The sequence below is a fragment of the Bos grunniens genome, chromosome 10 (genome assembly GCF_055505025.1).
Source record: "Bos grunniens cultivar Pamir isolate PY7600 chromosome 10, Bosgru_T2T1.0, whole genome shotgun sequence".
Lineage (NCBI taxonomy): Eukaryota > Metazoa > Chordata > Mammalia > Artiodactyla > Bovidae > Bos > Bos grunniens.
Window position 1 is genome coordinate 50,688,950 of NC_141174.1, and position 27,464 is coordinate 50,716,413.

At 43.4% G+C, this 27,464-nt stretch overlaps 1 protein-coding gene across 6 annotated transcripts in view; it reads left to right on the top strand.

The window, feature by feature from the left end:
* Positions 1-27,464, top strand: part of MYZAP (myocardial zonula adherens protein) — a 121,361-nt gene that overhangs the window by 34,015 nt on the left and 59,882 nt on the right. For 5 of the 6 annotated variants that reach the window (XR_015134607.1, XM_086321186.1, XM_086321185.1 and 2 more), the window contains exons 3-8: positions 4,458-4,613; positions 8,742-8,834; positions 12,685-12,798; positions 16,550-16,702; positions 22,097-22,222; positions 23,388-23,516. Coding sequence is in view for 5 of the 6 variants with exons in the window: in XM_086321186.1 (XP_086177312.1) it covers positions 4,458-4,613; positions 8,742-8,834; positions 12,685-12,798; positions 16,550-16,702; positions 22,097-22,222; positions 23,388-23,516 (771 nt within the window). In the remaining variant the exon portion in view is untranslated. The remainder of the gene's footprint in view (positions 1-4,457; positions 4,614-8,741; positions 8,835-12,684; positions 12,799-16,549; positions 16,703-22,096; positions 22,223-23,387; positions 23,517-27,464) is intronic. The other variant, XM_086321187.1, reaches the window with a different exon arrangement.

The window sequence follows — 27,464 nt, forward strand, 5'->3', positions numbered from 1 at the left end:
CTGAGTTACTTTTCTATCGTTTTTCTTTTCTAAGGCGCTTGCTGCCAAGTATCTTTAGGGAAAACAGCCATAGCATGAGCCTGTAAGTAAGTTGTAAGTCACACAGACATCCCAGGGAATAGTTTCATTGAGAGAGTCTCTGTATAGTTTACTGATGGTGCCTGTCATGAATTCTGCTGCTTTGCACAGAGGGACTTGGGATGTTCTTTCAGTTGATTATGTCCTTTTCCCTTCTTTGGCAAAAACTTTTTTGTTCTGTGCCTTTATTAGGGCTTTTGTTTTCAAGGCAATTTTATCTGCTGTTGTTTTATGTCCAGGAAGCTTTTAGTAGGCCTAGTGTACATTTTTTAAAATTTGATTTTTTTAATACCGAGCAGCATTATAAAGAAGTTGAAAAAGCTTTTAATTATGGAGAATTTCAAACATAAACAAAAGGAGACTGAATTGTGTAATGAATATTGGAACCTTCACCCAGCTGACAGCCCTCAATCCACGGTCAGTCTCGCCCTATCTCCACCCCCGTCCACTTCCTCCACCCTGTGTCCCAGATGTCATAAATAGTCTAAGTATATGTCTCTAAAAGATAAAGATTATCTCTTAATATAATCACAATGCTGTTATCATGCCTAAAAATTAATATTTATCTTATGGGGAGATTATTTTAAAGGACACGGGAGGAGAAAAATTCAGCTATAAACACAGTGTCAAACGCGTCAACTCTTTTTACTTTTTTTTTCTGGGTTTTCCAGTTTTTGACCAAAAGCATGCTCACGTTTTGTAAAAGTAATAGAAGTCTCAGATACTTTGCAACTTTTTCTGGATATAGATTTTATGCTTGGGGCAAATATCACCCCCTACTCCCACCCTGTGGCTTCATCTTAGAGGAACAAAGGATGTTCACTTCAGGGGACCAACTTTACATATTCTGAGTAATTCCCCAGAACCTCTTCCAACTTTTAAAGCTTCTTATTCATTCAGCAAGTATTTATTGAGAACTCATTAAGTGTCCATCACTGTTAGTTGCTGGGGATTATGGTGAAAAAGAAGACAGATAAGACCCTAGACTTCTTAGAACTTTGATTTGGTAGGGAAACAGGCCTTACATATATCGTGATGCTAACAGTCACTCCATCATGGTGGTGGTAAGTGTTGTAGAGACCTGACTGTCTGAAGAGTTGGTGAAGATGACCTTGAGAGAACATTTCAGCCCAGCAGTGGCTCTGCAGTGAGAGGGAATAGGCTGTGTAAATGCCTGAGGCATGAAGGAGGTTGGCTGATAAAGGAACAGAAAAGAGGCCCTGAGGCTGGAATGAAGTGAGGGACTGTAGGGAGATGGATCCTGGGAGGCTAGAGAAGAGCCTCCCATCCTGGGCTCATCTCCTCCCAGTGGCCCTGAATCTGAGGGCCTCCCTCTTGGCTCCCATAACCTTGAGGTCTGGGACCACACGAAGCTGTGAGCTCCACTTCCTCTCCTCTATGCTATCCTGAAGGTTTTGGTGGCTCAGATGGTAGGAATTTGCCTGCAATGCAGGAGAGCCAGCTTTGATCCCTGGATCAGGAAGATCCCTGGAGGAGGAAATGGCTACCCACTCCAGTATTCTTGCCTGGAGAATCCCATTGGCAGAGGAGCCCAATGGGCTACAGACCATGAGGTCGCAAAGAGTCGGACATGACTGAGTGATTAACACACAAGCTATCCTGAAGGTTTTATGGTTAAAGAAAGAGCCTAGATTTGGAAACACAAACAGGCACTTGAATACTGCCACCTTGGAAAAACTAGTAATACATACACAGTAGGGTTAATGTGGAGATTAAAGAGAACATTGTATAGTAAAATAGCTAGCCAAAAAATATTTTCTTTCTTCGTAAACCCCCCTTCCCCGTCCCCATCACAGCCCAGTAGATCCTCAGGAGTCCTCTCCCTGTGGGGTGGCCCATGCTGATGGCCCTGCTCCTGTGTTGGGCGCTTTCCTGTGGGTCTCTCATTTAGATCCTGACTTTGTAATAATTTTTTAGTTGTCATTTTTTGAAAAAATATTATTGAAGATGTGGAGTCCAACTTTCTAGGTGTTTTACTCACTCAAACACGTACTTGCAAAACAAAAAATAGAAATATGAAAGGTACTATTTTTTACTTAACAGATCTTTGATATCTTTCCATGTGCATAACTTTCAGATCCACGACCTCTTGGGATGTGTTTCACAGACCATGTTGTCCCTGGCTTGTCTGTATATACCTCCGTCTATGGTGTTCCCCATCTCCCCTCATGGGCATGAAGACAAGTCCTCTTAATCTGGTCACCTGAGCGTTTTCCTGTAGGATAGTCCACCTGTGAAAACCTTTGCTTTTCAGAAACAAGTTTTCCCAAAGCCTTAGGCCACCATCAGCTTGTTTTTCAGGAACTGGGTGGAGCTGGTGACTGAAAGAGCTTGCTTTTGTTTCCTGGTATGTGGGAGTTTCATTAGAGCTTTTCCTCTTCCTGATTATATGTGTAGTAAAGCTGGGATATCTAATCCGAGCTTCTCACTCCACTGAGTGCCATTTAACCCCCTACTCACCTAAACTCAGGTATCAACATTAAGAGTTGCCTCAGTGCCTGTGGGACCCAGGTATGAGGGGCTCTAGTGAAAGCATTTTCCATAAGCAATGCAAGTGTCCCACCCCTCATATTTTATCTCTTAACAAGTTTGTACAGAAGAGTGGGAAGCAGTGGGTATTTTGTTATTTTTAAATATTTATTTTAAAATTTTTGGCTGTGCTGAGTCTTCACTGTTGCATGTGGGCTTTTTCTAGTTGCAGCAAGCGAGGGCTACTCTTCATTGCGATGTGTGGGCTTCTCACCTAGATGGCTTCTCTTGTGGAACACAGGTTCTAGCTGTGTGGGCTTCGGTAGTTGCAGCACACGGGCTCAGTAGTTGTGAGGCACAGGCTTAGTTACTCCATGGCATGTAGGATCTTCCAGGACCAGGGATCAAACCTGTGTCTCTTGCATTGGCAGATGAATTCTTAATCACTGGATCACCAGGGAAGCCCTTCTTCTTGGAGTGGGTTGCCATTTCCTTCTCCAGGACATCTTCCCGACCCAGGGATCGAACCCAGGTCTCCCGCGTTGCAGGCAGATGCTTTAACGTCTGAGCCACCAGGGAAGCCCCAGCTTAGAGGTCATTAATGATTAATAATTTGGTAACTTTTACAAGCTTTGATTGAATGGGATCATAAAGGACTTACTGTTCTGCCACAAATGAATGATTTTAACATACACATTATAGTTTTATAAGTCAAAGATGTTTTGCAAATGCATAGAAAGAATTTATGCAAAGGTGGTTTAAAAATTAGTGTAAGAGCAAAGTTACCATTATGAAACTCAGCCTTCTGCCCTGTGACATTGTCAGCCCCAAGGAAGATTAGACGTAGGCTGGTTTTTCTCTACCATCTCAGTCCCTCATCTTACGTTGTTCCTGTCCCCTTTCTTCCATGTTGTGATGGCCTACTCTGTCCCTCTACATCCAACAAAGCCTATGGGGAGGTGTCCTTAGTATCGGACAGAACTGGGCTTGAACCTAGGTATGTGACCATGAACAAGAGATGAGACTTGACCTCTCTGAACTTAAGTTCTCTCTGCTATAAAGTGGAAAGGACAGTCATTGTGTTGTGGTGTGGCTGTGAAGATTAAATGTGTGAGGAACATGTCTAGCTTATAGAAGGTGCTCAATAAATCTTAGTTTCTCTTGGCCACGTCCCCCCTTCCCAAGTGTGTTTGCACTTCAGCAATGATGGGAGTTTTAACTGAGAGAGCCAAGGAGCAGAGGATTCTTTTGGAGTGATGTCATGCTGCCTCTGCCTGACTTTTCAGAAGTATTTCATTTCATTTCATTTCAGAATAGTCACAACAGGGGACCCCCACCTCCCTTCCTCAGAACTGGCTCCAGGGTCAGCTTTAACGTCAGAGGACAATCTGGCTGCCAGATGGCTGTCAGCATTCTTCCCCGCACATATCTCAACCTCCTGGATTTCAGGCCACACAGTTAGTGATGATGATGAAGTCATACAGAGGAACCAGCATACAAACAGCTTTACCAAGAATGTGAGATTTCAGACACTCACTCTTGCTATCAGGGTTGGCACAAGTACTTTGTCGGAAGGCGCCTTTGTCAAAAAGATGCCTTCTCTGGGAAGATGGGTTCCTGCAGAGTGCTGCTTGATAAAGGGACAGAGCTTTGGTGGAAATTAGGGCAAGGTGCTGGTCTTCCAGGGGAAAGATAGGCCCAGGCCAACTATGACTTGGTGAGTAGAGACCAGGTTGGATTTCTGCTGGCAGTGCCACCCCTCCCTCATTGCCAGGCATCTCAGTGCTGGGCACAACCTGCATAACCATGTTCAGTGGGCCCGTGATGACAGCTGCCTCTACAAAGCCTAAAGAGTCATCATTCTCTTCTCTTTTCCTCCCCTCTTTCAGCATCGTGACCTGAGCAATGGAGAATCGACCAGGAAACTCCCTCAGGGTGTTGTCTATGGTGTGGTGCGAAGATCAGATCAAAACCAGCAGAAAGAAATGGTGGTGTATGGGTGGACCACCAATCAGCTGAAAGAAGAGATGAACTACATCAAAGACGTGAGTAGTTTAAGGATTTTTTTTTATCTGTTTTATAGTCTTCTTGTAGCATCTAAGAGGGTGGAGTTGGAAGCTCTGATATGAATGTAATAAGTCATTTTGAAATAATTCTAAACGTTGTCATTTTGGATGGAAAACCACTACAGATCTTCATGGTGATGTGAAAAGTGTTAGTTGCTCAGTTGTGTCCAACTCTTTGAGACCCCATGGATTGTAGCCTTCCAGGCTCTTCTGTTCATGGGATTTCCCAGGCAAGAATACTAGAGTGGGTTGCCATTTCCTTCTCCAGGGGAACTTCCCGAGCAGGAATCGAACCTAGGTCTCCTGCATTTCAGACAGATTCTTTACCGTCTGAGCCACCAGGGAAGCACACATGTAATTTTGCAGTGAGGTACAGAATGAAGTTCAATATGTTATTAAGTAAGGAAACTCAGTAGGCCAAATAGCTTTTTTCTTCCATGTATGATAAGGAGGCTCTTAGGTAGTTTTGCTAATTATATTGGACACTCCTGAAATTAAAAGACGCTTACTCCTTGGAAGGAAAGTTATGACCAACCTAGATACCATATTCAAAAGCAGAGACATTACTTTGCCAACAAAGGTCCATCTAGTCAAGGCTATGGTTTTTCCAGTAGTCTTGTATGGATATGAGAGTTGGACTGTGAAGAAAGCTGAGTGCCGAAGAATTGATGCTTTTGAACTGTGGTGTTGGAGAAGACTCTTGAGAGTCCCTTGGACTGCAAGGAGATCCAACCAGTCCATTCTAAAGGAGATCAGCCCTGGGTGTTCTTTGGGAGGAATGATGCTGAAGCTGGAACTCCAGTACTTTGGCCACCTCATGCGAAGAGTTGACTCATTGGAAAAGACTCTGATGCTGGGAGGGATTGGGGGCAAGAGGAGAAGGGGACGGCAGAGGATGAGATGGCTGGATGGCGTCACCGACTTGATGGACGTGAGTCTGAGTGAATTCCGGGAGTTGGTGATGGACAGGGAGGCCTGGCATGCTGCAATTCATGGGGTTGCAAAGAGTTGGATACGACTGAGCGACTGAACTGAACTGAATATAAGAGTTTGGATAGCTGTATAAATTTGGATACTTTTGGCTACAGGTAGCAGAAAAGCCAACTCTTCAAGGAAATTTTTCTCATGTGGGGATAAGTCTAAGGATAGGTGCAGTCCAGGCAGGGCTCTCCAAGCACCAGTTCTACTTCTGAGATTCCCTTGGTTCTTTCCTCCTTCAGCCTTAGGCTTACAGCATCATCTGAAAATATGATGGTGTCTGGAGAAGGAAAAGGAGACAATCATCTCTGGTTACCCTTTAGAGACCCGACTTTCCCTGGTGTCTCATTGGCAAGGACCCAGGTTACATGCCTATTCCCAAATCCATCACTGGCAAGGGGAATGGGCCTTGGGAATTGGTTTGATGGTTCAGGCCAATCAGTTGGGTTGAAACAGATGCTGGGAAGTCAACCACAATAGACATTGTCCAACCCAGGCCAATTAATACCATTTCTTTGTACTTAATATTACATTTCTTTTAAAATGTATGTTCTTTGGAGAACTTTTGAAAAATATAAAGATGTATGAAGAAGAAAACAAAATCACCTGTGATTCTACAATTCAACCAGAACAGTTGTTAACATTTTGGAGTATTTCCTTGTAATCTTTTCTTTTCTTTTTATCTATCATCTATCTTTTCTTCCTTCTCTCCTCCTTCCCTCCTTCCTTCCATCCATCCATCATCTCCATTCCTTCTTGGTCTACCCAGTGTCTCCCTAGATTGAATAGTGCCTTTGTTGTCAAACCAGAGTGATTAGATAGAAAGGATATGAGCTGTCCCAGACACTGGCCTGTGGACTAAAAAGTACCCGTGAGAAGCAGGACAGCATGGGCAGTGGAGTCCCCATGGATCTTGGTTCAAGGTCCAGCTCTTTGACCCAGCCAAACTTTTGCCCTATCTGAGCTTCACTTTTCTCCTTTACAGATCATGGGGGCTGAGAAGGGATCGTTAAGGTCAAAACTAGCTCTGTTTTATCTGGCTTTGTTTGCCAGCAGGACTCAATCACGTGTGGTCAGCTTTTGTTTTGAGTTTTTGAGAAGAACATCTCTTATCAAATATCAAAAAATAATAAATGTACCTTTCTTAATGTGTCTTGAAAGATTTGGATAGTTGTACAATTTTAAGGAATAAAAAAGATAATAAATTCTTAACCGAGAAAATGAAGAAAAGCCAGATGAGCCATACTCATACACAAGTGGGCAGAGCCTGTCTGACACCTGTCACCCTCAGAGCCCCCGTCGTCCAAACCCTGAAGATCATTTCTAACCATTCAGAGTAGCCCATTCCTATGTTTCTATGTAGGGACAGCTTGTACCTTTTTGGTTGCCCCTATTTTTCTCATGCAAATGCTTATGCCTTTCTCACTGAGATGCCCCAAATAACATGGCACCACTTCAGAGGTAAACCTGCTAAGCAGATTGGTGAGTTGCAGATTGTCCAAGACAAAATCGTAGGTTCAGGCTGTCAGGTGTCCAAATCACATGAGAATTTCTGACCTGAATTGCCAACCTCCACTGTGATCTACAATTTAAAATCAATTTTTTGATTCCACCTTCTGGGGCTGGCTTCAGATCCATCCCAGGCTACTCATTCCTGAGTGTGTTTATGGGTTTGTGCACCTTCCCTCACTTGTGGGTGGACTCTGGCGGTATTTGCCAATGGGAGTCACATCCAACTCCACCCACTCCCCAACAGTGAGTAGGCTGAGAACCAACTCAGGGTCACAGATGAAAGCCGTTCTGTCTGCCCAGAATGAAAAGGTTGTTGCTTTTGGTCTCATTTCCCCCAAAATGTTTGTATTCAATGGTGAGAAAGTAGACTCTATCATTACAATTCATTTGGGAAGGCAAGGTGTTGTGACTTGCCTTCTCCTGCCCTGAAATCTCCACCAATATCCAGTCATTCCTAATAAACATGCAGTTTAAAGCAATGTGCTAGTTGTATAAATACAGTTTCAAAATTAAGTCCCCATGTGCTGTGGCCTACTTAACCCCTCATTCTAACCAAACTGCTGCTTTTGAGCCTTTCCTGTGATAGAAGTTCCAGAGCCTTCTGGAGAGGGCTCCTTTGAGGCTGCTTTTTTTGTATGAGAATCCCTGAGTTCTTCATTCAACCAAGGGAGCACCAGAAGAAGAGTGAAGATAGAGACTATTTGTTAGGTTTTTTGCTTTTATTGAGAATATATTTAAGGCCCCATTACTCCTCTGGAAGTGGTATTATAGAGAAATTTAAACAGAGTTTGTATAAACAGGTGTTTGGGGGAATCACCATGACTTTTCTTACATTTAGTGCCTTGTGTAGTGTTGGTGATTATTGAGGAACTGACTTTCACATTTATGGGCTCTCTAAGCTCATACTTTCCTTCCTTACATTCCAAACATTTATTTGTTCTTTGGCAGTCAAGACAGCGATAGGGAAAATTAGAGGTGCCTTTTTTTGTTTTTTTGTTTTGGTCTGCCTAGTCGTGTGTTTTGGCTTCCCTGGTGGCTCAGTAGTAAAGAATCCACCTGCTGATGCAGGAGACATGGATTTGATCCCTGGGTTGGAAGATTCTCTGGAGAAGGGAATGGCCACCCACTCTAGTATTCTTGCATGGAGAATCCCATGGACAGAGGAGCCTGGCAGGCTACAGTCCATGGGGTTGCAAAAGGGTTGGACATGACATAGTGACAAAACAACAACAACAACAATAATCATGTATTTACGAAGTTGACCAGTTAAACAGTTCCTACTTATAAAAGTATGTGATAGGAAAAGGGGAAAATCCCGCCTGAATATGATTTTTAGGGTGGTAGGTAAATTTCAGTAAACCATTTTTTCTTTAGAGCATGTTATTTGATAATTAATATTTATTAATAATTATATATAATCCACAATATGTATTTATTATTATCACTATTATTTGGATAATTCCCTTGTGATACTCTTTCTTAATATCCCAAATTGTCCTGTTCCTAAGAATATTTTTTTGTGAGGCCTTTCTCTCATTAGGGTTTCTTAAATGTTTTGGAAATCTCACATGAAAATATTGTAGCTTGATCTCTAACCAGCATTTTTGTGGGCTGCAGGTGAGAGCCACTTTGGAAAAAGTAAGAAAGAGAATGTATGGAGACTATGATGAAATGAGACAGAAGATTCGACAGCTCACCCAGGAACTGTCAGTAAGTAGCATCATGTGAAGGGATGCTAGGGCTTAGAACTCCCTCTCAGTTGCTAGTGCCTGAAGATACTTGAGTGTATCGTGTTCCTTGTGAGTGGAATCATAGGAACGTGATTGCACTGGGTCTGTGGTGCAGCTCGTGGGCTCTCCAGCTGTGGCGCGTGCTTAGTCTCTCCATAACGCGTGGAATCTTAGTTTCCTGACCAGGGATTGAACCCACCTCCCCTGCACTGGAAGGCAGATTCCTAATCCCTGGACAACCGGGGAAGTCCCTGGAATCATATTTTACATGAATTGAGGGAATATTATCATAGAATGAAGTTTATTATTTGAAGGAAAATTTTTGTGGCAAGAATAATTTTCACTTTCAAAGCATTCCCTCCAAAGTCAAGAACAAGACGAGGAAGGCAGCTCTATTATTATTAAATGACATTGTACTGGAGAGACTAGCCATGGAATTTAGCAAGAGAAGTAGATTTAGAGGTATAAAAACTGGATAGGTAGATGAAAAACTATCACAGTTTACAAATCGTATGACTACATACCCAGAAAACTCAAGCGAACCAATGAAAAAACTGCTGTAAACAGAAGAATTCTGTAAAGTAGCAGGGTAAAATATTAATGGACATAGACAAATAGATTGCAATATGCAAAAAACCAGTTAGAGGAAATAAAAGCAACAAAATACTGCCAGATATCTGGAAATAAATTTTAATAAGTAGAAAGACATATATATCAGGTACTTGGAAAGGAAGATTCAACATCATAAGACATTAATACCATTCGTGTTGATATGTAAGTTTAATATTACCCAGTAAAAGTATTAAAGGATTTTTATTTTATGTTGTTCTTTTACAACTGAACTAGGTGGTTCCATGGTGTACAGAAAATAAATATGAAGAGTTAAAATTCTAGGGGGAGAAAAAGGCAATGAAGGAGACTAGCCCTCTTATTATTACAAGAAATTGAGAAAGCCTCAGAGATGAAAACAGTATAGTATTGGCACATAAATAAATAGACATTAATGAAAAAGAGCCCAGAAATGTAACCCAATCTATGATAAATGCGGCATGTGAAATGAAGGGAGGAAAATAGACCAGTCAATATATGCTGTTGGGACATACTTATATCTGGACAAATTCTGGGTAGATTTTGTTAAACTTAGTGCCAGAAGAAAATATATATGAATTGTTTTACAGTCTTGGAGAGGGGAAGGTATTGTTTTATGAAGAGATGCAATTCCAAAATCTCTAAAGGAAGAGTTAATGACACTGATAATTTTTACTACATTAAAATGAAGACTAGCGCTGGCAAAAATACCAAAGTAAAATGACAACCTGGGAAAAATTATTTGCCTTCGTACTATAGGTAGTAGGCATGGAGAATGAAATGGCAGCCCACTCCAGTGTTCTTGCCTGAGGAATCTCATGGACTGAGGAGCCTTGCAAGCTGCAGTCCATGGGGTCGCAAGGAGTCAGACACGACTGAGCGACTAGTAGGCAAATATCCTGGATACTTAAAAAGTGCCCATGAATCAAAAAGAAAAATGCCCCACCTCATAAAAATAGGCAAAATATTTGTGACAGATAATTTATAGTAAAGGACAGATGAAGAGATCTTAAATTCCTCATTCTCAATAAGAGAAACTCAGATTAAAATGGTCCTGTGATGTCATTTTTATCTAGCAGACTGGCAAAACTGCAAAAGTGGAACAAGATGCTGTATTAGCTGTGCTATAGAGGAACAGGCAGATTGCTGCTTGGAATGTAGTTTGCATTACTTTTAGCAAAAGCAGTTTGGAATATCTACCCAAATTACAAATGCCTATATCCTTTGACAGCACTTCTCTTCCTAAGAATTTATTCTATAGAAAAACTCTCACATATGTGAAATGATGTATGTATAAACTCAGTTGTTAAACATTGTTTATAATAGTAAAAAGATTGGAAACCTTACAAGTCCATTAAGAAAGAGAAAATTTTAAGAATATATTATATCTCTACAATCACAGAGTTGTAAAAAAATAAAAATGAATAAGTTCTTCAAAAAGATACAGAAAAATTTCAAAGATACAGAGTAAGTGGTAAAAAAGCAAGACACAGGAAAATGTCATGTGTAGTATACTACCATTTATGTAAACTAAGAGAAGAAAATAAATATATCTAGATTGTTTTGTGTGTGTACAAAAAATTACTGGGAGGATCATCAAGAAAGTAATTAGCAGTGGTTCCTACTTGAGGTGCAGCGTGGGCATGGTGGTAACTGAGCAGATGGGACAGGAGTGAAAAAATATTTTGTTTAGTATCTAATATTTAGAAATATTTAGTGCCTTTTCTACTTTTAAAATGTTTGAACTCTAGGAATATATTGCCTACTCAAAATTAGAGAAAAAATAAGCTTCCTCTGGTTTAACCTAGCTAATGTTTTATGGGGAAAACATTTAAAAGAATATTTGTGGTTAATAACCTTGAAGGAAAAGTCTGTTCTGTATGACATACTTCCCATAAAAGTTAACATCTGCAGTAAAGGAGCACAGTTGCAACAGTCATGTATTAGAGTCTAGTTTATGTCTGGGCTGTGAAATTATCTGCTTAAGTAAGACCTACTGCCTTGATTACATGGGCTGGGAGTATACTGGCATATCCAGCTTGTCATTCTTATTGACATATAGGAAGAGATTTGTGAAATTGTCACCTGCCAGTGGAAATTCACTCTGCCATCCACTGACGCTGACTGTAATTAAAGCCAGAGGACTGGATTTGCATGCATAAGCAGGTCTCTGCCCCTTGCTTTCCATTGGCACCTCCTGCACACCCTCGTTTTCTCATCTAGACTGTCACAGGAGCTTCATGTCTACCCGCAGTCTCCTCGTCCTCTGGGTCACACCACAGACTGTAGCCAGGTTAAGATGCTAACATGGACTTTCCTGGTGGTCCAGTAGTTAAGACTTCACCTTCCAATGCAGGTGATGTGGGTTTGATACCTGGTTGGGGAGCTAAGATCCCACATGCCTCATAGGCCAAAGGTCAAAACATAAAACAAAGCAATATTGTAACAAATTCAATAAAGACTTAAAAATGATCCACATCAAAAATAATCTTAAAAAAAAAAAGATGCTAACTTATTGGCTGTATGAATGTGCCCTGAGCAGGAACATACCTCCTGTCCCTGGCCTGCTATTTCTTCCCTCTCCCAAGGGTACACCTCTCGCTGTCTCATGCCTGACTGCTTCCGGTGGCTCCCACAGGCCTCACAGGATCAACCTTTGAGCCTCCCAGAACCTTACCTCTGGTTCTATTGCCTCCTGGCCTTTCTATATACCCAGTCCTTCTTTAACGTCTAGCTTAAGACTGGGCTCTGATGAAACTCTGAAACACATTAAATATACATCCAACAAAGACAACACAACAACAGCAGCAGCCACAAAACAACTCCTGGGAACTGGGTGAGTCCAAAGCATATTCCTTCTATGGTGAGTAGGCAAAAGCAAGACTGTACAAAGTCATATCCAACTAGATTCTAGTTGTAAAGGTAGCTATACATTTGCATTCAAATCCCTTAACTTCTCTCCTTCCCTTTCCTCCCTATAAAAAGGCATGTTCTGGGGGCTGCATAGTGTTGTGAGAAGTAAGTGAGGCCCTGATGGGGAAGGAGTGAATCATCCAGGGGAAAAGTTGTCTTGCCTTTCTGCTCTCTAGGTCATGCAGATGTTGACTTTTTAATGTCAAGCTGTACTTGAAGTATCATTGACCCTGATGTGTCTGCCCTCAGGAGAAAGTTGTGACCTAGCTGAAGATTTTTGTGAGCGTGTATGGTTTGGTTGTGTGTAACTGTCTCTTCAATCTGTCCAGGTTTCACAGGCAAAGCAGGACTATCTGGAGAATCACATCCAAACCCAGTCGTCAGCCCTGGACAGTTTTAATGCCATGAACGCGGCGCTGGCATCAGACTCCATCAGCTTGCAGGTACTCACCTGCTCCCCGTTGGCCGGGTTGTCCTCTGTTCCAGCGCACATGAGCTTAGCCAAGGGTGGGCCCTGTGTCTTTGTATTAGAGTAAGTCACAGAATGTTCTCGGCTCATTATTCAGAATACACTCGGCCACAGTAAAGGCTGAGCCAAGGAGACGGTTAAGGAAGGAAGCTGATGGAAATGCTTCCAAGCTGAGACTCCCAACCTTGCAGCTGCAGTTGGTTTTGTCCTTATTAACATGGGGGTTTAGATCCTGAGTTCAGCGCTAGTGATATCACTTGTCCCGCTAGACACCTGAGTGGTCCTGAGCATCAGGGCCTGAAACAGCGTATCACCCAACATATCACCCATATCTCCCTCATGCTGCAGTGTTAGGAGAAGTCTCACCAGTCACAGGAAAGATGGCCTTAACCCAAGGCAATCCTCATTTATTCATGACGAGTAACTCCCAAAGGCTATTAGGCATGTTTTCCTAATGTAGAAATTATTTTTCGTTAAAAGAAAAAATCGTGTGCCTTCCAGAGAACACCTAGGAGTGCCAGACAGGGATGCCAGAAAGAGTCAGGGTCCTGCACGTGTGCAGGTGTGTGTGGTCAACCCGCATCAAGGGGATTCTTCTCGTTATTACTATGATTTGTTGGGAGTTAATCCCTCACATGCTGCCTATTGTTACTCTTTCAACCGAGCCCCCCATGTAATATGCAAATTAATTTGAAAATGTTCAGAGCCAAGCATTAGATTCAACATTATATTCAACAGCCTCCTCGGGCTTTAATTTCCAAACATGCAAATAATAGATTCTGTCCCCTTCCAATTTTATTTGGCTCTTATCTCTTTACCTTCCTCTTCAAAGTTCACACAAGCTATTTCATATCCTTTCTGGTTCTCTATAAATAATTTGCTAGATAAGCAAACAAATTTTATGTTGGGATGATCCACTTCCCCTAGGATCCAGTACTTTTTGCTGACAGCTGACTGGGCGGTAGTGCCAGCGTCGAAGCTAGGATATAGTCCCACAGTGGGGCAGACCTTGTGTTTGGATTTGTTTGGAAGCCCATTTCTGGTGGGGCTCTGAGTCCCACCCTTTTCCTGGCTCCCCTCAGAGCATGCCAGCTTTCCCCTGGCCTCACGCCAGGCCCTGCTTTGGGTCTGGTTTATTCAGTAGCCTTTGTTTTCTCTTCCTCCTGCCATCAAGGGGGTTTGTCCAGGCTCCCTTTCCTTCTCTCCTGGACATGTTCTCACCCTGGCCAACCAGGAAAGGCTGTATCTTACCTGACTTCACATCTGGTTGGTATCTGTGTTTTTTTTCTTCCCCATCATACTTCTGATTTGCCACCCCCTGTTGACTGTAAAAACAACAACAACAACAACATACAACCTAAAAGTTGAGAGTTCTGTTTTATTCGGAGACCTCCCTGAGGACTATAGCCCAGGATTCAGTCTCTCAGAGAGTTCTGAGGAACTGTTCCAAAGAAGTAAGGGAGGACCAGGATATACAGGAGTTTTGGCTGAAAAAAAAAAAAAAAGTAGTCAAACATCAGAAGATTTCTGTTAATCACAAAAGAGAGACATCTTAAGTTAATGTTTTTAATGCTTTTGTATGTATGATAAGATATAAGAGTCTGGGCTCATGGACATTATTTCTTTGGTATGCATCTTAACTCTCTAGGCCTGGTATCCTGCTTTTTCCCATCCTGAATTCCCCTCAGGGCACACTTTCAGGTAGGCTGCCCTGGCTGATGGCTTGATGGCCAGCAGCATTCATTGTTTACTGGAATGGCAGGCAGGCAGGCAGCATTTTTGTCCCCATCACTGACACTCCAGGCATTCACTTCCAAGGTCAGCTGTTAGAACAGGGTCCACCCTTACCCAGGGACCCTCACTGATTCCTCATCATGGTCTAGTCTCTTATTCCAGGGCAGTCAGAAGAGCCTTATAATGAAAAGATTAAAAATTGTTGTTTGAGAAAAATAAGAAGAAGTGGGTGGAGGCAGGGAAAGGGGAGGAGTGGAGGAAAGAAAGATACTGTCTCATGGCCAGGAAACTCAGATGCGTCTGAAGATATTAGCTTCTAATTTCTTCCATTGTCTAGTCTACCCCATTTTCATTATTAATGACAATAAGACCAGGTCTTCAGTTCGACTTTATAGAATGTCAAAGCTGGAAAGAACGATTGAGATGATCTCCAACCCCCTTGCTTGATGGATAAACAAACTGAGACCAACAGAAATGACTTGAACAATGTGTGTAGCTCCAGTCCTGGTCTCTTGGCATCTGATACAGGTTCTGAGCACAGGACTGGTCTCTGTAAAGCCAGTGGGACTTGGAGAGAGGATGCTTGGCCAGGTGGTTTTTCAAGCTCCTTGCGTCTCCAATGTTCTGTGATTCCAGCCTCCAAATGGCTTCTGTATTTTCTTTCATACCTATATACCACCATTAAAAATCCTTTTTTACTGACTTGAATAGGTTTAGGAATGAGGCTTATTATCCAAGGTGGAGGCTCAGAAGTGGAGGAGCTTCAGAGACTGGCCAGCTACAAAGAGGACACAGGTGGTAGGAAGGTAGCCAGCATCTTATATTAGAAGAATTTCCAGCTCTTCTATATGAGTTGTAGGTAACTGCAGGAGGCGGTAGGAGGGGGTAGAAGTTGCCTTGTGTCTAGTGCTAGGAATTCTGGGGTTGTGGAAGCCATTCCTCTGTAATGAGAGTTAAGCGTGAAATAGCAACAGTATTAATTTAAGCATTCCTGCTTCAGTGGCGGTCTGGATTAATGAGCATCAGGCGTCTGACACTTGTCAGGCACTTGTTGCAGACTCTGTTCACCAGTCCTCCCTTCATCACTACCCTTCTGTGCCTGAGGGAAGTGCATGCAGCATCATAGTAACCTCAGCCATGTTGTTGCTATTCTGGCAGCTCGTCTACAGGTGCTGAAGTAAACAGCCTGTTCAAGAAAAAAGGGGGAATACCTCCTTTTTATAAAATACCTATTTGGTTTTCTGACTTAGGAATTTGGAAAATGTAGAAGATTTTAACAGAGAAGAAAGGTAATACCATCCATACTCCTGTCCCTAGTGAAGGTGGTTATTTGAATTTGGTAACTCTCCTAGTCTTCCCCTCTCTCCCCGGTGGCTCAGCAGTAGAGAATCTGCTTGCCAATGCAGGAGACATGGGTTCGATCCCTGGTTTAAGAAGATCCCCTGGAGAAGGAAATGGCCGTCCACTCCAGTATTCTTTCCTGAAGAATCCTATGGACAGAGGAGCCTGGTGGGCTGCAGTCCATGGGGTTCCAAGAGTTGGACACAATTTAGTGACTAAACAACAGCAAGAACTACAACCTCCTAGTCTTTTTTTTTTTTTTGCTGGGCCTTTGAACAGATGCTTATGCTTTTTTTTCAAAGTGGGGTTCTTCTGTACTTATTGTTTTCAAACCCAATTTCTTTACATGTGAAATTATGTGTCATTAACATTTTTCCTTGGAAAAGGGTTTGATCCATTTCCATCCATCCTAGGCAGTGGTGCGTGGTGTTGGCAGCAGTGATGGGGAATTATGGGGAAGCTGGCTGGCTTCAGTACAGGGCAGCAGACCTCCTGACCACCAGGGGGCCCTCAGGCACTCTAATACCAGGGGCCCAGGCTTGTAGCTCCTGTTGCTGATGTCTCAACAGTTAATGACAAAGGGATGTCCCGGTGTGGTCTGGCCCGTTTTCTCACACCGCTAGATCTGGTTTTTATTTTCATCCCATCAGAAAACCCTTGTGGATGTTACTTTGGAGAACAGCAACATCAAGGATCAGATCAGAAATCTGCAGCAGACATACACAGCCTCCATGGACAAGCTGCGGGAGAAGCAGAGGCAGTTAGATGCGGCGCAGGTTGAAAACAAGCTGCTGAAAATGAAGGTAAGTACAGGAGCATGGATCTCCTGCTCACCGTTTCCTCCTCTTGCCTCCTCCTCCTCTCTCTCCTTCCATCATCAGCTCTCCCATTCCGATTTCTCCATTCTCTTCTCTGTTGGGTTTTGGTGCCCTTCTGTGGCCAACCACGCAGGATCTGACCTGATGGCACTGAGAGGGTTTCTGTGTTCAGAGCTGTCAGTGCAGATTGGGGGCACCCCCATACACACCCCATTGGGCTCTCCTGCCTCGATCCCAGTGGCCTCAGCTGCCAAGACCTCATCATGGCACTGCCCTTATGTACTGAGAGGGCCCTTGGGATGCCTGCAGGTTTGGGGCTTGAGAAGCTTCAGTGTTGGGGACTTCTCCAGTGGTCCAGTGGTTAAAAATCTGCCTGCCAAATGCATGGGACACAGGTTTGATCCCTGGTCTGGAAAGATCCCACATGCCACGAGGCAACTAAGCCTGTGCACCGCAACTACTGAGTCCTCGCTCTAGAGCCCGTGCTCCAGAGCAAGAGAATCCACTGCAGCGAGAAGCCTGAGCGCCAAAACAAAGAGCAGCTCCCACTCACTGTAATTAGAGACAACCCGCATGCAGCAATGAAGACCTGGCACAATCCCAAAATTATTTAAAAAAGAAGATTCACTGTTTAGCTTCTCTTTTAGATCCCAAGGTCTTTTTGTCTGGTTTGAAAATGAAGAGCTGAGGGGCCCCCTGGAAGAAAATGAATGGGTGACCAAGGACTCTAGGCAGTGTCCCTCCTGACCCCAGGCCTGGCTTATTCTGCAGCTCAACCTCTAAGGCCCTGGAGGTCTCAGTGCTCCTTCCATATGTGAGGCGTGGAGCCCTCGCTCGTCCATGGGTCTGCTCCTGGCTCTGAAAAGAGTTCCTACCCAGTGCCAGGAGCAGAGCCACAAACAGCTCCCAGAAGTCACTCAACAAATTATTTCCTGAATGAATTTGTTTTCATTTGAACCTGTGCTTCTCAGATTGTGTTCAACACAGCCTAGCCTGTTCTAGAGGAGAGTGCCTTGTGGGTTGCATTCAGTTCAGTTCAGTCGCTCAGTTGTGTCTGACTCTTTGCAACCCCATGAACCGCAGCATGTCAGGCCTCCCTGTCCATCACCAAATCCCAGAGTTTACCCAAACTCATGTCCATTGAGTCGGTGATGCCATCTAACCATCTCATCCTCTGTCGTCCCCTTCTCCTGCCCTCAGTCTTTCCCAGCATCAGAGTCTTTTCACATGAGTCAGCTCTTCGCATCAGGTGGCCAAAATATTGGAGTTTCAGCTTCAACATCAGTCCTTCTAATGAATACCCAGGACTGATTTCCTTTAGAATGGACTGGTTGGATCTCCTTGCAGTCCAAGGGACTCTCAAGAGTCCTCTCCAACACCACAGTTCAAAAGCATCAGTTCTTCAGCGCTCAGCCCTCTTCACAGTCGAACTCTCACATCCATACATGACTACTGGAAAAACCATAGCCTTGACTAGACGGACCTTTGTTGACAAAGTAATGTCTCTGCTTTTTAATATGCTGTCTAGGTTGGTCATAACTTTCCTTCCAAGGAGTAAGCATCTTTTAATTTCATGGCTGCAGTCACCATTTGCAGTGATTTTGGAGCCCCCCAGAATAAAGTCAGCCACTGTTTCCCCATCTATTTGCCATGAAGTGATGTGACCGGATGCCATGATCTTCGTTTTCTGAATGTTGAGCTTTAAGCCAACTTTTTCACTCTCCTCTTTCACTTCCATCAAGAGGCTCTTTAGTTCTTCTTCACTTTCTGCCATAAGGGTAGTGTCATCTGCATATCTGAGGTTATTGATATTTCTCCCGGGAATCTTGATTCCAGCTTGTGCTTCATCCAGCCCAGGGTTTCTCATGATGTACTCTGCATATAAGTTAAATAAGCAGGGTGACAATATACAGCCTTGATATACAGTATATATACAGTATACAGTATACCACACAGTATACAGTACACAACAATGTACAGGTTATATACCCACATGATTTATTGCATGAATCAGAGTATGTTTGGGAATGAAAGGAAGTGCTGTTAAGAATTAGGGGAATAGCCTGAGCTACATGGTCCTCTCCATAAGGTCTACCCACAGGGCAGCTGATGGGGAGGACAGGCTGCTATCCCACACTGCGTGGTCTCCATGATGACTGCCCGTGGGCCCTGCCATCACCACCCACTTGGCCAAACACAGCCACCTGGGGGAGGGGAAGGAGCCAGGGAACTACATAGTCAGTCAGCTCCTCCCTGCTTTCCTTTCAAACAGGGCTGTTCTTCTATTTCTGCTTTCATGTATTATATTTCTGCACAAGAGTTACTTCGAAAGAAAGGGGTTTGTTGCTGAAACATTCTGAAGTGACTGTTAGGAGTTTCTCCCTCAGGGCAGGATCTTTATGCGGTCATTCATCCCACAAATATGTATTGAGTGTCTGCTCTCTACATCCATGCTCCGCAGCCGTCTGTTCCAGTGCTGTGGTGTCAGGGAGACCAAGCCTCTAACCCAGCCTGCAATTGTGTTTTGGAGGCTAATGCTTTACCCCAAAATAACAATTTAAGAAGTGACAGTATTTCACGTAACCTGGATGCAGTGTCAGCAGGACATGAGGCACAGAGCTTGTTTTCAAATTGGAGATGAAGCACAGGACACACTGGGTCTCTCTCAGTTCGTGATAATCTCCGTTCAGAATTTCCCATGTTGTGGCTTCTTGGTAGCAAAACTTGCCTAGTGATGAGAAAGGAGATGTAGAGGACATCAGAGGAGACTTTGGTCCAGTCTTTGGAATAAACATCATGTAACCTCTTAAGGTTGTAGTATACTCTGCTTATATAGAGATTATCTACCCAGCTAACTCAGCTCTCTTGAATTAGCAATCAGCTGGAGGGAAGAGACACCAACACACTTTCAGAGGCATAAAATTAATGGCCTGAGCTTTACAGGCAAGGGCAGGGCCTAGGCAGAAAGGAAGCAGCAGCCACCCCCAACATATGCCTGCCTGCCCACTTTACTTTTTCTCATCTGCTAGGCTGGGTCTGTGCAAGCCCCCAGGAGCCCCCAGATTGGGTTCTGCAAACCACATGGGAACATTTCCAACTGCACCAGTTGGGAAAGCACAAAAGTATGGAAAGGATGAGTCCAAATTTCTTACATGAGCTGAAGTCTTCTCTAGGGACTGAAAGCTGATAAGATGGTTTCAATTCCATGTGGCACCTTCTCTTCAAAGGCTTTCCTGTTCTTCTGACTTATTTTTTAGTGTATGCATGTGGGGGGAAAATGTCAAACAAATATGAAAGGTAACGTGGAGGTAGGCATACACCATTTTACATTCCTACCACCATGTAGGAGAATTCCAGTTTCTCCCCATCGTTGCCAATACTGGTTACTCTCTTACTGATTATAGCCATCCTTGTGGGTGTGAAGTGGTAGTTAATTGCATCCTTGATAACCAGTGATGTTGAGCGTTGTTTCATGCATTTGTTGGTCATTTGTATATTTTTTCTGGAGTGTCTGTCAGATCCTTTACCCATTTAAAAATTAGGTTATTGATATTTTATTGTTGAGTTGTAAAAATTCTTTATATATTCTGGATACAAATTATTAGATGTATAATTTGAAAGAATTTCCCCCCACTCTCTGTGTTGTCTTTTCAATTTCTTGATGCTATCCTTTGAAGCACAGCAGTTTTTAATATTGAATATCGATGAAGTCAAATTTATGTATCTCTTTTTTTGTCAATTGTGCTTTTGGAGTTATATCTGAGAAGCCATTGCTTAATCAAAGGTCACAAATTTTCTTTCTAAGAGTTTCATAGTTTTGGCTTTAACATTTTAAGTTTTTCATCCATTTTGAGTTCATTTTTATATACGGTGTTTTAGGGACCCAACCTCATTCCTTTGTATGTGACAAATCCGACTGTCCCAGCACTATTTGTTGAAAAGACTCTACTTTTCACAGTGAATGATCTTGGTAATTGTTTAAAATTGTTAATTGTTTAATGATTTAATTGTTTAAACAATTAAACAAGATAATTGTTTAAAAATTAATTTTTATATCAGGTAAATTATTGGTTTCAAAGTCAGCTCTATGAAACAAGTGTAAGAAACAGCACATCTGTATCTGCCCTTTCCTCTCTTATTCCCTCTTTCTTCATATAGCAAACCTTTTTATTTTTAAATTTTATAGTTTATCCTGCTGCTGCTGCTGCTAAGTCACTTCAGTCGTGTCCGACTCTGTGTGACCCCATAGACAGCAGCCCACCAGGCTCCCCCGTCCCTGGGATTGTCCAAGCAAGAACACTGGAGTGGGTTGCCATTTCCTTCTCCAATGCATGCTCTGACCCAATTCTGATAATGTAGTGGTCTTATTTTCATCCCACAACAGAGTGAATTTGTTTTCATTTGCATCTATGCTTTTCAGATTGTGTTCAGCACAGCCTTTTGGCTGTTCTAGAGGAGAATGCCTTGTGGGGAGAATATCCTCATGATTTATTGCTCAAATTGCTTAGATTCTTGAGTACTCAAGACTTTCAAAAAGCATGTCTTTCTGAGGCCAGTTAGAATGTGGATATATTACCTAGTATAGTGAAGGACAGGGAAGCCTGGCGTGCTTCAGTCCATGGGTTGCAAGAGTCAGACACAACTTAGCGACTGAAAAACAACAATATTACCTAGAGGGAAAGGGTTGTTAAAACTGATAGTATAAAATATGATAAAATTTCAGGAGGAAAATAACATTACACAGGAAAAGGCACTGAAGAAAGGGGTTAATAAGACAGTGCAGGGACTTCCCTGGTGGTTAAGAATCCACCTTGCAATGTAGGGGACATGGGTTTGATCCCTGGTCGGGGAACTAAGATCTCACGTGCTGTGTGGCAACTAAGCCTGACAGCCACAATTACTGAGCCTGTGTGCCACAACTAGAGTCTGTGTGCCATAGTAAAAGATCCCACACGAAGCAACAAAGATCCTGTGTGCCCAAGACCCAATGCAGCCAAATAAACATAAAGAAAAAAATAAGACAGTGGAGCACATTTTAGAGAGAATTCAATTTTAAAACAGTTAGATTTGAAGTGCAGTGTTGATAGAGAAGTATGTTTCTACCTTGTGAAAAAGTCGCTCGTGGGACACCTTTTCCTGATAATATTAGTATCAAGTAAATAAGTTTACAGGGCTACTTTTAATGTTCCATGCACCTGCTCGTCCCTTTTCCTTCTTCCTTCTATCTCTCCCCATCAGTTCCTGCTGCCTCTGTCCCCTGCAGAGCCCTGGCCCCTGGGCCTACTCCTCTGTGAGTTCATGCTTGACCCATACAGAGTGTAAGGTGCAGATTCGCCAAAACCTGCTGAAGCTGTAGCTCTGAAGTGAGTCTCTGTGCAGGTGGAATGCTCCCAACAAGCCAACGCGGAGGTGATGAGAGAGATGACCCGAAAGCTGTACAGCCAGTACGAAGAGAAGCTGCAGGAGGAGCAGCAGCGGCACAATGCGGAGAAGGAGGCTCTCCTGGTGTGTATGTCCCACCTGCTGACGGAACAACCGGGGAGTGTTGGGTGCATTATTGTTGAAAATGAAGTCGCTCAGTCGTGTCCGACTCTTTGCGACCTCATAGACTGTAGCCTACCAGGTTCCTCTGTCCATGGGATCTTCCAGGCAATAGTACTGGAGTGGATTGCCATTTCCTTCTCCAGGGGATCTTCCCAACCCAGGGCTCGAACCCGGGTCTCCTGCATTGTAGACAGACGCTTTACCTTCTGAGCCACCAGGGGTGAGCTTTAAATGGGAAGGTGTGTACTTGGAGGTGAGTTAGTGGACTCTAACATGGGTTTAGTATGTGCCCACTCACTCCTCTCCCTTCTCCCTCCCTTCCTTTACTCACCTTCCTCCCTGCTTAAAAGAGCCCTCAATCTCTGTCTCTCAGTACACCCCTTTCTCCAGCCAGTCTGACCATTTGCCACATCCAGGTTGACCCTGGCTTACCTGAAGCTGTGCATTTCCTCACCGCATCTTCTCCTCCTTCCCTATCCCCATCCTGCTTATGCTTCCTTAGAGTCTTGAAGATGCCAGCATCTCCACGAATGAAGTCTTTCCTCCTCACACAGCTGCAAGTGTCCCCGGTCCTGGGGAAGCCCGTTCTCTGTTCTCTGCTGTGGAATTCTCTTGTCCCTGTTATTAGAGCTGGGCTGTGCATCTCCCACCTTGGCTTCTCTAGCAGAGCATCAATTCCTTGAGGACAGGGACTCCAATCTGCCTCATCTTGTGTCCTCACAGGCTTAGTACATGTGCTGAATAATTGACTGAGCTGGTGTTTGGGAGAAAGATCTGGGCACTCTGCATTCAATTCCACTTCTAGCCCTAATTCCCTTTATGTTGTTGGCAAATACAGTGATACTTTGAGCATCTTGTCAGGGGATAAATAACATTTGTAGGCTCTTTTTTTTTTCCTCAAGGAGGGGGAAAAAAGGCAGAAAGATAACTAGGCCCTTGCAGTGTGTCTTTTATTCATTGGTTAGAACCAGAATCATGGAATTTGGGTTCATGATTCTCTGAGACTCTTCTAGGCTCCCGGGTCATGCTTCTAAAGAGACAAGATGATTTAGTGAGGCCTGAGCTGTTTGAACCCTGATTGGTAGTGACTGAGTGTTCTCCTGAGAAGAGTGTGTTTCTTTTGCAGGAAGAAACCAATAGTTTTCTGAAAGCCATTGAAGAAGCCAATAAAAAGATGCAAGCGGCAGAGATCAGCCTAGAGGAGAAGGACCAGAGGATCGGGGAGCTGGACAGGCTGATTGAGCGCATGGAGAAGGTAACACAGCTTGGAGCCCGCGGGCCCCTTACCCAGCCTCCCTGTAGTGTAACAGCTCCCCTCAGGCCTGCCCAAAGGTGTGAGAAGCCCTCACCACAGATCCCTCTCATTCCTACAACTTGTGACTTGAAATAACAAAGACAGAACTGTAAAATAAAGTATATGGATGTAAAGCCATTATCCTCCAATTAAAAATAAATCTAGAAAAAAAAGAAACAGCAAAAAGTAAAGTATATGGAAGTTCCACCAATCCCTAAGTGTTCCTATGTTGAAAATTTTGATGCTTCTAACATCATTACATACAAAATTATTTATAGAAATTAATCTTTTAGCAGCCCTGCTTTGCTGGGGCTCTCAGCATGAACTTGGTTTCCTTGGCAGGTAGTCAAGCCCTGTTTCCATGTTACATTGACACCCCAAGCCAGTTGTTTCTGGGACCAGGGTCTGAAGGGTTGTTTATGCATCAGAGTAGGGGCAATTGCTCTCCATGGGTGGGGGTGGAGCAGGGAGAGCCTGCAGAAGACAGGAGCTCAGCTGGGATAATGAGCCAGTCTAGAGAGAGGGAAGAAATGAAGTGGGAAGTGGAGAAAAGAGAAGAGGTGGGAGAGAGGAAAGAGAAAAAGCAAGAAAGATGAAGGGAGGGTGACCTTTACCAGGTGACAGCTGACTTCCAAGGGAGAGTGGTGGTTGAGGACTAGAGCTGTGGGTTCTAGGAAGTGGCTCTCTAGCTGTGTGAGTTTACAAAAGAGAGGGGACCAGCCAAGAGCACCCTTCAGCATCCTGTGACCCACACTGGACACTGAGAATCCCCATGCCAAGGATGGAGGGAGGGGAATGACCGGGGAAGCAGGGTCAACAGCTGGGCTTCCGGCTGGTTCCGAGAAGAGGGCTGACCTGTGATGTCTGTGGCCTGGTCCCCTCTACACTCCTCTGACCAATAAGGTGGGAATAGCATTAAACAGAGCTTCTCAGCTGGCCAGGGGGCTCTTCTTTTAAGTACTATCTTTTGAGGGGAGGGACTTGAACAAATAAAGAGTCAGTTATAATTTCATCTCTACCCTCTGGGAAAGCAGAATCCTATCTTGTTTGAAGAAAAGGTCAGTGGCATGGTTAGGGCTGATGTCAGTACTGGTTGTAGATGGTGGTTGTAATGATTGGGCACTGAAGGCATTTTCTAGAATGCAGGCAAGCTTTCCCCTACATCGCCGCTCTCCTGCAACAGCAGAAGGTGCTGGTTAAAGCACACTCCCCCCCAAGTGACAGGCTGTCCTGCAGCAAACAGGAGCCAGGTGAGCGGGTGGTCTGGGGAGGGGTGTGGGCAGGGAAACCATCTCACAGAGAGACTATCCATGTTTTAGAATCACGAACCTAGGGTTTGAGTCTTGGCTCTCTTTCTAGTTGCAGGAAGTTACTTGACTCTTCCAAATTTACCTTCCTCTTCTGTAAAATGTTGATAATAGTAATTCTTATTCTTAGGCCTTTTGTGAGGAGTCAACAAGAAAAATCCAGGCCAAATGTTAAGGGCAGTGCCTGGCATATATAGAGTAGGGGCTCAAAAAACGTGTGGCTCTGATTTTTAGGTTTTGACTTACATAAATGTCTGCCCCTGGTGTCATCTTTTTTTTGTTTCAGCTGGACCTGTTCTATAGCTTAGTTTCTTTGTCTCCTTGGGCTTCTGGAAAGTTCCCAACATTTTCCCACTGATGTCCATGTGGAGCCCGCATGGGGGTGTGTGGCTGGGGGGCTAGGGCGCTAGTAAGGCTGGCCCTCCCTCCCCGCAGTTGTGTGGCATAAAACGTTCCCCATGTCCTCTTGGCGTTTTCTTTAGTGATTGAGAATCTGTTGTCCTTTCTCGTGACTTTTCTCATTTAGGCTAGCAAAATGCTTGCCTTAGGTAGCTAAGATTAGATATGCCCATTTACTGGTTTTCGCCCTTCACAGCTAAATCTGTGAGAGCAGGAACTGTGCCAAACCTCTGTCACACACTGTGAACAGCATGCCTACAGAGTTTGTATCCTGTTCTCACATATTTTTGGATTTTTCTCGAGGACAAACCACGTGCTTTTGAATGGCTTCTCTGCTGTGCCCCTTAGTTTACTGTTTCTGAACATTGTGTCCAAAACAGCTTTCTTTTTTCCTTCATCAGTTAAAGTATTTTAAGGAGTGTGTTCTATCAGAGACCTTTCTGCACAATAGATAATACCCTATGCCTTGATCTTGGTGGTGGTTCCACCAGGTAATGTGAATACAGATATGTCAAGGGATTGTACAGTGTCCACTTAAGATTTGTTGTACCTCAACTTAGGAAAATATCAAAATTTAAAGCATACCGTAAGCTAGGCCTTGCCCTACTTTATGACAGCTTTTTGGGGAGTTGGAGGGAAGGCTCACTTGTTAAGAATTCATCACTATTATTTCAGGGCTCATGGAAACTTCCAGCCAGTGGCAGAAACCATGGGGACAGTTAGTCTGTACATTCACTTGTAGAGATTTAAAAGAAGTAACGAAACCCCACGAAAAAGTTGGTCTCCCTTTATTCTGAATATGTCGGTGATAACATACCCTCCCTTCCAGAGTGTACTGCTTCCCACTCTGACTATCCCTTGTCTGCTTACTGCTGACAGCTTCAGAAGTTGTGGGAGTTCAAGTTTCAAGGATTTGCTTTTAATATTTGGTGGGAAAGAAGTTTGGGATCTGTAAAACTAGTCAAAGCTTGTTGGGCAGAATTTCTGAGGGTAAAGATCAGTCACAGCCATACTTAGAGAAAGCCTTCAAGCAGAAGAGTCTCCTTTCAATTAGTGAGCAGGATTTGATAAATTTCATTTTAAGGAAATTTGTCATACTAACAGTTGTAATTATTTCTGGTGCAGTTTTGGAGGTAATGGGTGCTATACCTTTATTATTTTTCACTTTGTTCAAAGAAATAAATGTCCAGATTCTTTTTACTTTTTTAAGGTAAACTAAATTTATATAAAAATGTGTGCATATCTTCTTAAAAAATATTAATTTATTTGACTGCATTGCTTCTTAGTTGTGGCACGTGGGATGTAGTCCCCTGACCAGGAATCAAACCCGGGCCCCTGGATTGGGAGTGTAGAGTGTTAGCCACACCAGACCACCAGGGAAATCCCTGTACAAATCTTATGTGCACAGCTTATTGGTTTCCTATTGATACTGTAATCATTTACCACAGTTGGTGGCTTTAAAACATCATAGAGTTACCATCTTTAGTTTAGGAGGTCAGAAGTCCTAAAATCAAGGTGTGGGCAAGGCTGTTGGGAGCTCCAGAGGAGAATCCATTTCCTCGCCTTTGCTCCCTTCGAGAGACTGACTATATTCCTTGGCGCATGGCCCCATCCTCCAGCTGCTAAGTCAGCATTATAGCACCTCCCAGCCTGTGTCCATCTCTTGACTCTAACCCTTCTTCCTATAAGGGCCCAACCAGATAATTCAGGATAATCTCCCCATTTCAAGATTATTAACTTAATCATGTCTGCTAAGTTCCTTTTTCCACATAAGGCAACATGTTCCCAAGTTTCAGGGATTAGAATGTGGATGTCATTGCAGCACATTTATTCTGATTTTCATGGTATGTTTTTACAAGTAAACACAGCTGTGTAAACACTACCACAGTTAATTTATAGAATATTACAGAATTCCAGACCCTCCTGAGGATTCAGAAAATAATCAAGAAATTTGTAGTATCACAGGCCACTGATTTAGAGTATTGATTATCATTATTTAGAACTGTATACTTTCATAAGACATCTGAGCTTGGGCTGATGAAATAGTTTTTAAAAAATAAATCTTGCATGGCTTTCCCATGGTATTTGTCTCTAACTCATAAATACATCTATAAATGCACACTAGCAAATTTGAAATTTTGAGATTTGTTTGGACTCTGGTGAGTGAGTGTAACGAAGCCCATAGGTGTCATATAGATTTGAA